Raw genomic sequence first — 11597 nt, forward strand, 5'->3', positions numbered from 1 at the left:
AACAGTCAAATAGTGACAGCTTTCGAAAGCAAATAAGAAAGATAACCACCAATTTTGGTCGAGAAGCGTCAAAAGATGGACCTCCCTTCTTGGGGGCGGGGTGTTTTGTGTGTGTTGTTTTTTTTTTTTTTCCTTTTTTCTTTTGGGGGGGGGTTGTTGGCGTGGCGCGCGGAACCAAGAAGTATCAACAGAATAATTAAAATCAAAGCCAACTAATTGGAAGATAGAAATTAACAGGAGAATCGTACCGTTCCGGAACAATAAGAGCAATAGAAAAGAAAGACACTAATTGTAAAGCGAAATCAGAGGAAGGCCACCCGCAGATGGTTAAATATCGAAGACGTAATAAGGGAAACAGACCGCAAATGCATCTTAAAGAAGGTAGGTTGGAGGTAGAAGACACGAGCTTCACTGCTCTCCCCAAGTTTCCGTCGAGACAGCCAAATAGAGGGGACCAGTAAAAAACAAGGGAATCCGATATAATGCAAACGGACAAAAATAGTAGTAATTTGTTTTTTGAGATACAAGGGAATGGACTCGAACAGGCATGCACACACTCAACACACACATACCACTCGACCAAGCGGCCAGTGGTAAAAATGTAGTAGCAATTTGTAAAGTTGTTGGCAACAGAAAAAAAGTAGTAATTTGTAAACTAAGTAGAAGCTGGAAATTTCTATTCAGTTCTTTGGTCCAAAATAACTGGTGAAACCGTGAAACCCTTCCGCCAACCTCGGGCCTCGGCTGATTTCCTTGGCGAGCCCTGGCTGAGTAATTGGGTGCTTCCCTGAGGGGCACGTAAGCCGCGACATGAGCTCGGCTGCACCGTGCAGCTACATTTTCTAGGTAAAAAAACAAATATTGCCAAAAACAAACCCCCCCAGGGGCCGTCAGCCTCAGCTAACAACCACATTGGATTCGGGTTCCGGAACCATGAATTTCATTTACAAAAAAAACAAAATCAAGTTGTTACTTTGGCTTCCAAAAGTTTAATTACGCGCCCCTAATATATTCGAAACAGGAATTTAACTTTAATTTATACTACCTTCGGTCCTCATTATAAGACCTTATTTATAAATTACAAATGAGGTTTTATAATTAGGATTGGAGGCAATGCATAAATTTTTCTAATATCAATTTTTGAATTAAAAAAATGTAAATACAATGGGCATCAAATTGTCAACATATTGTCGTTGTTTTCTGGCATAGTATTTTTTAACTAAGGTGAGACAGAATTTAAAAAAGGGGTCACGAGTTTTATACCTTATGAATAGTATAAAATAAAATAATCTATCAAAGCACAAATAATAATATACCAGTAATAATAATATCATTTAAGGTCATTAAATTTTTAAATTTATGTAAACCCATAAAGATAAGCAAAACTTCGAATGCACGCATTTTGCCTGAGGGCACACATCTAGAAGACTCAGAGATGCAAGGGTTCGACGCTAAAGAGGCGAGTATGAGGACCCCCCCCGGGGCGAAGGGGGGCTTGTTTAACCAATGAAGCTTTTTCTTTGGAGCTTGCATTTCTCCCTTTTATGCCTAATATAGTAATTAGATACTAAATTTATGAATATTAAAAAATTCGTCAAATTAATCATTTTAAAAAAATAAGTATTAATTTTCTAAAAATATCATTTCTATTCATACACGAGCACATTAGTAAATCGAAAAAAAGTTTATATTGTTCTCTTTTTTTTTCCCTTAATATAAAAATTACATAACTAATTTGTAAATATTAAAAAATTGATTGGTTAGTTATTTTTAATAAGTGTATGTTGATTTTCTCATAATACTACTTCTCATAATAATCATAACTACCCCTTAATGAATTTTTTTTTATTATATGCAATTAGTAGAAATATTATTTTAAAAAATTATAAATTTAAGAGACAAAATAAACTAAAGTTTTACATTTAAAATCAAAATAAGATTAGAATTAGTATTAGGGGGAAAAAAAGATGTTTATCCATTAGTGGGATAGGCATTCTGGACTAACAACGTCAACTTGGTGAATTGATTTAACGGCCACAATATCGTCACCATAAAATAAAATTCATAACAAATTTAAGGGGAAAAAACGCACATGGGTAAGAATATAGTTGAAAGCTACAGTGAACTAGTAAGGCCCCGAGACATGGGAAATTGCACATGCCTCCCAACTGTTATAGTTCAGTCTCGACGGATAGCGGTCAGCATGCGACCCCAGCCTATCATGATTCATGAATTTAGAACAAATTGGACAGTCGTATTCATCGTAAGCCAGGGCTCTCTCTGTTCCTTGCCAAAACTGAGATAAATTGACTACTTTTTCAATATAAATCTATTGACAGGATTGTGTTTGACATGAAATACAGTAATAAACCAAAAATGGACAACCTGCCATTCAGTAGCCAAACCTGTTTATAGCATTAGCCCACATGCATCTTCCAAACTCCATGGTCCTCGCAAAGCAACATCGGATGAATATTTACATAAGCCTAAGCGATAATTAACTCCAGAAGCTCATCGACATTGTGCGCCCATTTCACTATTAAGGGGGGGAAAGGAGGGAGAACACTTCCCTCTGCTCTATCTACGTCTCAAGTGGATATTATAGCCACAATGGTATCTAACCCACAGTTAAAATTATGCACTACATCAATTGACATTTGAAAGCTGAAAACTCAAAGCCTGGATATGACAGCTGCCACCAAATAGACCTTTCTTTTTCTTTTTTTTGGCCAGAGCCAAATAGACCACTCGAAACATATGGTATCGTCTATACAAAAATTTAGGAACGGCAGGCATTAAATATCTCTCCTCTCATTGCATCGATTGGCATATGCTCGAATGTGTAACGCTCAGGACCAAAATACAAACCAGTCCTCTCCAAAAGAGCAATCCCTTCATCCCTACCATATCGGGAAGCGTATAGTTTCAGGTACTCGTAGTCCTAGAAAAAATTACAGCATGAAAAACATCAGAATATGAAACAACTATGCACAACTAACACTTGCTAACCACAAAAATAAATATTTATCGATGAGATTGATAAAACGTGCGCATAAGAATATATTCACAAACACAATATTGCATCTACATAACAGAAGCAAGTAGGCAAAAGTTCAAGTACATTCAGTATAATTAGCTAAGTAGTTTTGAAATTACATCGCTCTTACCTGCAAGCCACTAAGTATGCGCTCTAGTCTTAGAGAAGCAACCGGTTCACCAGAAGATGAAAACACCTGACCAGGGTAGAATAAAACTCCATCTCCAGGTGGAAGGCCGTGTCTGAACTTTATCTGTCCTCAAGAAAATATATTGACTATCAGTAAAAAGAATCCTCTCACAAATGAATATTCTAATCCAATTACGATACAGCAGAATCAGGGCACATAAACACCTCTGCACTGGCTGTAGTTGCCTTCTCATAGCAGTTGGCACCCCAGTACAAAAATCCTGTGCCACCCTCTTTCCACACTCGCCACATGACAGCGCGATGTTGAGTGCCTCGCATTCCAAGGTGCCAATTAGGATGAGGATCTGATGGTCCCATGCATACATATGTCCACCATTCCTGGGAAAAAATAAAATAAATCAGTTTGATCTATTAAAGCAAACAAATTGCAACAGGTGTGCGCATTCCACTATCCACCTTTTCTTGTCAACCTTTAATAATTGCTCGAGTCTAAGAATTCCCCACAGTGAACCCCAAAAAAAAAAAAAAAAGTCTCAGCATCTTACACAGAAGTGCTACTGAATAAACAATAGCAATGCAATCAATTATTCAAGCACTAAGTAAATCATGCATTCCCTCAGCCACTTACATTGGTTCTCAATAACAAATCATTTGTTGGAAAAATCAAAAGAGGTCAAAATGAGACATACTATAACTGCATCAATGTAATACTGTTGACAGTCAGTAAAAGAACGGAGCTTAAAATCAATCAAAATGCTCACAAACTTCGTCAAGTACCTGATAATTTTCATAAATCAATCTGTTCAGACACACAAATGTTTAGCACACAACAAGGGATGCCATGCTATAGTGCAAAGCAACCGTGACTATTTGCTTCGATGAGATCAGTTCACACTTGCAATCATTGATTATTATACTTAAGAAAAAAGTCCCGGACAGTGGCCGGACAACCAACAACTCCATAGCCCTGTTAAAAATAGAGCTGTTCTTATGTGACTGATCTAATACACCGCCTTTCAAATTTACTGAACAGAAGCAGAATTGTCGTTGATTGTTTTGTAAAACTGTGACACTAGCAGCATTCATAGTAAAATAATGATTATGTCATTGTGTACATAGGCATGGCAGGGAGGAAAGGAAGAAGAAAAGAACAGGGTCCCCCAGGAATTAAGGACCAATGAAACAAAAGAACAGAGTCTCACCCTAGAAAGCAGGCATCTAGAGAACAGTAACTATTATAAGAAATATGATAGCAGCTAAGAGATAAATGAACAATACACCGCAGAAGAGTATTTATTATATATTGGAGATTTTGCCCAAAAATTGCTTACTAGAAACAATAAAGACCAACCTGCTTTTCCAGATATCAAGTACGCCACAATATATTACAGAGCTTAGAGTTGAACAAATCGAAATATGATGTTACCTCACCATTCTCTGGTTGTAATTCAGAAATAATATCCTTGACCAAATCCTCTCGATTGCCCAGAACCCATTCACTGCAAAGGAAGAAATTTCACGTTGATGCTTCCTTAAGGTTATGGATCAGAAAAAGAACTTGACCATGAGCAATCAAAAAAATGGATGAGGTCTGAAGAAGGTGAAGAGGGAACTGAATTTCATCAAAGTCATTCAGCCATGAAATTCACGATATTGTAACTGTTTTCAGGAGGAAAAAAAAAAATCAAGAGCCACTGGATTAACTAGAATAGAAAGCTTTGAATTCAATAACAATAACCATTTCCATCCACCAAAAGAATAAGTTAACATGGATCTTATGCAGACAACACAAACCATTTATACATGAGCTTATAACTCCATCCTAATTTAGTTGTCCCTATTTTCACTCAAAATTTCTCCTCATCAATGGTCACCAGGAAAAAAAAATTCCTTTCTAATCAAATATCAAGTTTTGTATAACCTTTTTTAGCAAAAATTAATTATGGATCTTCCAGATTTGAAGGTTTAAAGGAGTTTTCTAAATTTACCCAATATGTATCCAAACTAAACTTGTTTTAAAAGGAAAAATTACTTGAAACATACTTTGGAGTAACCAAAAAAGTACAGGTGCCAAGTATATGGCTATTACGGTATGGCTTAAATCTAAAGGTACCCATGTTTAATGAAAAATTGTAATAATCAAATCAAAACCTGATGAGGAATCCCAAAACATCTTAATGAATAGCTTCAACATCATATACCAAGACAAATGTTGTATTTTTCTAGGATACTGCTCCTAGGGGAAAGACAAGAAAGAAGCTGGGTCTGATTCTCATCTCTTCTGATACCTTCTCCCTAGCTCAAAAACAGGCACAGCAAAACGAATAGCAAATAACCCAAATCTTTGGATATGTTTAATGTAGAGCAGTACCTTGTACAATAAATTTGATTATGAGGACGAAGGAAATTTGGAACTTTAACAAAAGCCTCAAATGGAGTAGATGCAAGAGGTGCATCATTTGGTCCTGCATAAAATAAGAATCACCAATAAAATATATATAATCATAAAGAGGACAATCAATTGCAGATATTAAAATTATAAACTAGGTGGAAAAGGTTGGCAAGGAAATAGATTTTCAATTTATGGCGTTTCCAAGGAAGGATCATAATTAGCTGCAGAATCGTGCCCCACCACTACCAAAGACAAACTGAAAAGAATCACAAAAAGCCATCCTTATATGCCCATCGAGTCTATTGCATATTCTCTCAACAGTTGTTACTCCCAAGATGGATCAAAGGACACATATTTTCATTAAGTACACAATCAGGACAAAGCATTTGCCATCAGGTCACAATACTCATCTAACTCTCTTTCTCTTCGTGCCACAATCTCTCTATGATATAAACTCAATTCTCAGGCTCGTAGCCTCACACAAATGCCTCTAGAATTTTCCCCATAATTAGTAACTCACCTACAGTATCCTAAACTATAAAAGATTTAGTGATAGGCCCATAGCTTTTGGGCCAAAGAGTGCTAATAAAGGTTTCCTAGCGTTCCATAATTTACCCTTCCATCACCACCAAGAAGTTTGCATTGGAATTACAGTGAACATAACTGATAACGACATCACGTTTGCAAATAGTCATTCAAAAGAAATTAAAAAAAATGGTGACAAAAAGAAAAGGATCCAAGAGAACACATTTTACAATTGTTCAAATCAAGCTCTAACTAATACCAGTTATCTGATATTAGAACACATGTATAGGATAAACAATCAGAGTCAGATATGAGAATCATGTTACATCTGCAGTCATTCCATAAAAATCAATATAATACAAAAGCCAATGCCACAGCCTCAATAGTAAATAATTTAAACCATATTGAAGGGAACATATAACATGTAAGCTATCCATAAGGGTGCAGACAGCAGAGTTTGGAATAATTTTAGGTAGGAAGCACGTACCACAATAATAAGTAGTTAGAATACGAGCTTCTGGAGCATAAGAATGAATCTCACAGGCCATATTGCGAACAGAATCATAGTGTTCCAAGTTCAGTGGCTGTCAAACACAAGTAAACGAACTTATAAAGATCATCTTAAGATGCATTCAACTAGTAGTGACAACATTAGGAAAATCAAAAAACAACATAGCTAGATAATAAAATCACACATTCACCGGGAAGGCAAGTAAAATAATTGACCTAAGACTATGGTGGAAAAAAATATCTAAATTTTCTCAGCAGCCACCACTGTGTCCAGAGTTAAGACTTGGAATAACGGTAGATAAAACAAAAAGATGTCACCCTAGAGTGGACATAATTATCATGAATGAAGAGCAAAGCACTGATCATGCCTCATCCCACAAGTAAAAGTAAGCTTTTCGCCAGTGACTCTTTGTCCTCAGAATATCAATTTGTTTCTGCAAGTAATCCTTCGCTGCATCATTACTGTGGCACACCAACAGGTGGGTGAAACTCATCAGTTTTCATCACAAATAGGCTTGGCAGAATCAAACAGGGATAACTGACTCTATACCTGGAGATTACATGGCTATATGGCACAGCATACGCTGCCAACCGTGGATCTGAAAAATATTCCTCTGATTTTGGATGGTCCGCTACAGTAGCAAGAAGTGAACAATTTCAGCAGTGCTATCATATGTCATTTAAAACTGATTAGTCATAATTAAGTTCTCATAAAAATACCTGGCCAAGGACAAGTGTATGTCAAAACACGCATGCCATTACCCCATCTGCAGAAATAGGGGCTAATTCTGTACTGAAGAAGCCACCTGAAATGCTGATCCATTGCTTCATACCACTCAGCTGTCCCATGTTGAACACCAAAACGATCCTCTATTACAGTATCAGATATCTAGCGAACAGTCAATGAAACTATTATACAAGTAAGATAATGTTTCCTACACAGACGTGCATGCCCTAAGCGCATCAGCTTAAATAAGCATCCATGAGTCAAACATGTAATGGCAACATTATGCCAACTGTACTACTTCCAGAGTTAGTTTGTAATAAAACTACAAGTAAGCAATAAGTATAATATCCCATTTAAGGCAATACAAACACTTAACATTTTCTGAAAGCATTGCAAAAAAATGTGTTTTATTGTCTGACGTTTAAAGACTGGAGGATACACCAAATACAGCAGGGAGTGATGGAGTTGCTGGAAGTATAAAGTCCCAAACTGTCAGATTCAACTTCACCCGTACTGAGAGGCTTGAAATGGCATCCTCATCCATCATATCTACTGATCCATTATCTGAAAAAAATTCAGAAAATAGGGGAGACAGAAGAATCCTTCTTAAAGATGAAGTTGCAGATTTCACCCTTTGTACCTAAAAAATAGATGCTTACATGAACAGCCAATAATAACACCAAGGTTAAATAAGAGCATCAGAATTACCGACAGTATTTAAAAAACCTACACAAAATAACCCACCACTTCATCTAATGGTTTTCCGTCAATGGGCTCAACTATGTCAAGGCATCCCTTGAGCTCCTCAAACAACTGATGTTTCTCAGCCCTGACTAAGCTTTGAGCAGGAGACCTGCATATAGGTGAAGGTTGACAACAGCCAGCCACAAAAACTGATGAATAGAAATGTCTCATATAAAATCAAGAGTGAAGAATCATTATTTTTTTTGGGGGGGGGGGGGGTGGGGGGGCGCTCACTCATCTGCCTTCACAGCAGTTATGATAATCTCCCCCTCATAATGTCCTGGGGGTTGAGCACTTGGGACATCAATCGATAACCAAAGAACAGAAGTCTCCCTGAAGAAATGAAGACATGCCAAAAGAAAGGTTAAAAGAAGTAATTCATCCACGATTTTGTGCGCCTAGAACTTTGGAGGGGGAAAACATAGAGAAATGTTGCACTGATAAGTACCCGGGATACAGGCTCATTTGACTGACAGGAAGATCAACTGGCACAAGAGCATCAGGTACACCTAAAATAGGCACCACTCGCCGCAACTTTAAAGACTGGCCAACAACCAACCTGCCCAAACTGATGTCAGCATAAAATCACAGAGACCACATATTCTATACAATATTGTGTAAGAATACATCAACCTGTCACCAGAGGTGGAACATAGGTCACTGCATTGAACCTGCACAGTTCCCACAACACCACCAGTACGACCCCAAGAAACCTTTGGTCGAATAGCTATTTGAACACTCTCCCTCTCATTTCTAGCTGCCAGCAGATTAATCTTCAACATAAAGCAAATACTAAGTCAATGCCAGCTTTGGAATAACATGACTTCTATGCATCAGCATCGTAATGCAACATACACATCCCCAGGCTTCACCATAGAATACAAGAAGATTCCAAAGATGACAGTATTAGTCAGTCCATAGAGAAATATTCCGCTGAAATCCATAATTTCTTTTCGCAAAAAATTCAAGTGCGTCATGTGTCATCTGTATAATAAATAACATGTTGATTCAGGTAATGAGTTTAAATGTTCCATTGTTCATGGAATGGAGTAAGGACGAATTTGTCCAGAAGCATGCGTATCATATGCCTACTCAGGGGAAGAAGAGAAAGCGCACAAGAATAAAGATAATATTATATTCAAAAGTAATAATTATATGTGATTAAGCATGAAACGAATATTGTTCACGAATTCATCTATGCAGCTATTTCATATAAACAAGTAATGTTAGAGTCGCGCTTACAGACAGTGGGGTTATGCATAATATGTCCATGCATGATATAAACTTCAAGCTACAAGGCAAAATAAAACTATCGCATGAAAATTATAAACATAAGCCACTAATAAGATCACAGGACTGACGGGCTCCAAATGCCTAGGCATATCTTGTGATCCAACATTTGCTGTGCTTGGCATGCTCCACACATATACTATATCCCTAGTTGGAATCTCTGTAGGGTCAACAGATCCCTTGTGTAGATTCAAACCCTGTGTACCACCATCATTCCAACCATAAGCTGTTCCTCCTCCAGCAACACCTTCAACTGGTGGCACGGTCACATCTTGAGGATTTCCTGCCATGAGCATCAATATTTGATGGAAAAGATGTCATTCTAAGGCAAAATATAACGATTACAAATAGAAAGATGGTCTCACATGTTACAATCATCAATTCCTCAACAAGTTGTCATAAATTCAAATGATACAAAAAACATCTAAAATGTCTGGCCTATGGACTTTCTTCCGGGAAATCATGTCATCGAACTAGATGAAGCATAGCACCCATCAAATGGACATAAGACGATGAGGTGAATGAAAGTTAGATTTTAACAGTTCTGCTCACGATCAACCCAGAGCGAAGAAAGATAAAAGGAAAAAGAGAAAGAAAGAGAGAGAGGTCATACACAGCATATGCAAATATCCAGGCCTCTATCCATGTCTCACACAATAAAGAAGAATATCTAGGCAGTTAAACTCCAAATCATTCTCAGGCATCACTCCATATTCGCAATTCACAGATCAAGTGATATCAAGTTATTTCCATAAATTATTAAAAAGGAAAAAGAAAAGCAAAAGCGTTTTCAAATGCAACTATACAGCTTATTCACGTCTCACAAATTGTGCTAACGGAACAATAATATTCTTCATAAGTTGAACTCTGAGTTAAAACTTTCTATCAAAGCCATTGGAATTATTTCCCAGACCTCATAGATTACAACTGCCATAGATCAGTTCAGCTCCTTTAAGAGCATAATACAGTAAGAAATAAAGAAAAAGGAAAACGGAATGAACAAGCGGAAAATGAAGATTAAGCACCAATGCAAGCACACGAAATAGCCGCACAAGAAACGGAAGTGGGAGTGCCGAAAAATTCGAAACTGGATAACATAAGTTGTAACTGACATTCGAATTGCCTTCCTAGCATAAAAAGAATCGGAAAGGAAGAGGAAACATAGAAACAAAGCAGGGACGTGACATAAGAATAAACTGAGATGAAAGAAACGAGAAAGTGCACACAGCATACATAACTAACCAGAATTATCCATGTCGGTAACTACAGCTACGAAGATTGTGATTTCACACAACTCGGTAGCAGAACCGGAAAGTAATTATCTCTTTTACGGTGCTGGGAGAGGTTACAGGGAGGAGGAGAAGGCGATGTAACGTAACTGCTCCAAAATTCTGCAGTATGCACTTTCCTTTCGCACTCTTTTGTGAGTGTGTGTGGTATACCTTACGTGTACGACTTCAGCGATGGAGTGAAGTTAGGGTCCAGATCCCGATCTGGCCCGAACAAGGATTTTTTTTTTTCCCCCTATGATCTTTTTTGGATACAAGGGAAGCGGGACAAGTGTGCCGGGTGTTAAATAAAAGACCATGTTTCTTTTCGCCAGGAGCTAAATAAATAATTTTATTTGTCGATTTCACCTCCCGGAGTTTCCATGTGTTGGCTCCAGAATTTGCATGCCATTAGCACAATCATGAGTCATCAACACAAATCATCGATCCCCCAAGAATCATTGAACCATCGTTATTTGTTTTTTTTTTTTGACATTTTGTTTGATCACATTGATCGCCTTCAGTTGTGTGAACACGTGCACAGTGTGTTTGCACATATTTTCCGGGCGAGCTATGCGATTTATATAATCATAGTTGGGATATAGGAGATGAGATGCTAATCATTTTTTCACAAGTCGCTTCATTCTTCGATGCTAGCTGCAGTGCAAATTTAATTCACAGCCTACACATCCACGTCCACGGGAAGACAGGAAGCGCGGCTTTCCCAGTAACCCTACGAATATACATTACAGAAATGATACATGAAAAAAGGCATGGACCATGGAGATTCACATTCGGTCAGTGAATTAGAGAGTGTTTGATAATCCTCAAAAGCACTTTTAAAAAGATAATTCCCACCATATATTTACTTTATATATTATAAAATTATTTTTAAAATTATTGTTTAATTTCCATCAAACCCGCTTAAACTTTCTAAAACACCTCGTGTTCATG

General features: G+C 37.4%; 1 protein-coding gene across 2 annotated transcripts; it reads right to left on the reverse strand.

The window, feature by feature from the left end:
- Window positions 1-2184: 2184 nt before the first annotated feature.
- On the reverse strand, window positions 2185-10884 carry LOC114716809 (uncharacterized). Of its 2 annotated transcripts, XM_028901872.1 has the most exons (17): window positions 10618-10884; window positions 9447-9658; window positions 8719-8858; window positions 8534-8644; window positions 8320-8418; window positions 8086-8194; window positions 7781-7981; window positions 7335-7503; window positions 7165-7246; window positions 6983-7076; window positions 6592-6688; window positions 5559-5652; window positions 4614-4686; window positions 3392-3565; window positions 3168-3290; window positions 2746-2941; window positions 2185-2708 (listed from the first exon to the last, which is right to left on the reverse strand). In XM_028901872.1, exons 1-16 carry the CDS (start codon window positions 10628-10630, stop codon window positions 2780-2782), a joined length of 1953 nt encoding a protein of 650 aa, XP_028757705.1. In that variant the 5' UTR covers window positions 10631-10884; the 3' UTR covers window positions 2185-2708; window positions 2746-2779. The 2 variants fall into 2 exon arrangements, with proteins under 2 accessions (XP_028757705.1, XP_028757704.1); XM_028901871.1 differs by having other exon boundaries at window positions 2185-2941.
- Window positions 10885-11597: the final 713 nt, after the last annotated feature.

The sequence above is a fragment of the Neltuma alba genome, unplaced genomic scaffold, assembly GCF_004799145.2.
Source record: "Neltuma alba isolate B1F8T4 unplaced genomic scaffold, ASM479914v2 tig00011688_pilon, whole genome shotgun sequence".
Classification (NCBI taxonomy): domain Eukaryota; kingdom Viridiplantae; phylum Streptophyta; class Magnoliopsida; order Fabales; family Fabaceae; genus Neltuma; species Neltuma alba.

Bases quoted from the DNA above. Each gene is read 5' to 3' on its own strand.
- LOC114716809 (XM_028901872.1), bottom strand. The intron at 8,645-8,718 runs GTTGATGTATTC...CAGTTTGGGCAG, and splicing joins TGTTCCACCTCTGGTGACAG to GTTGGTTGTTGGCCAGTCTT. The intron at 7,247-7,334 runs GTATTTTTATGA...TTGCTACTGTAG, and splicing joins ATACACTTGTCCTTGGCCAG to CGGACCATCCAAAATCAGAG.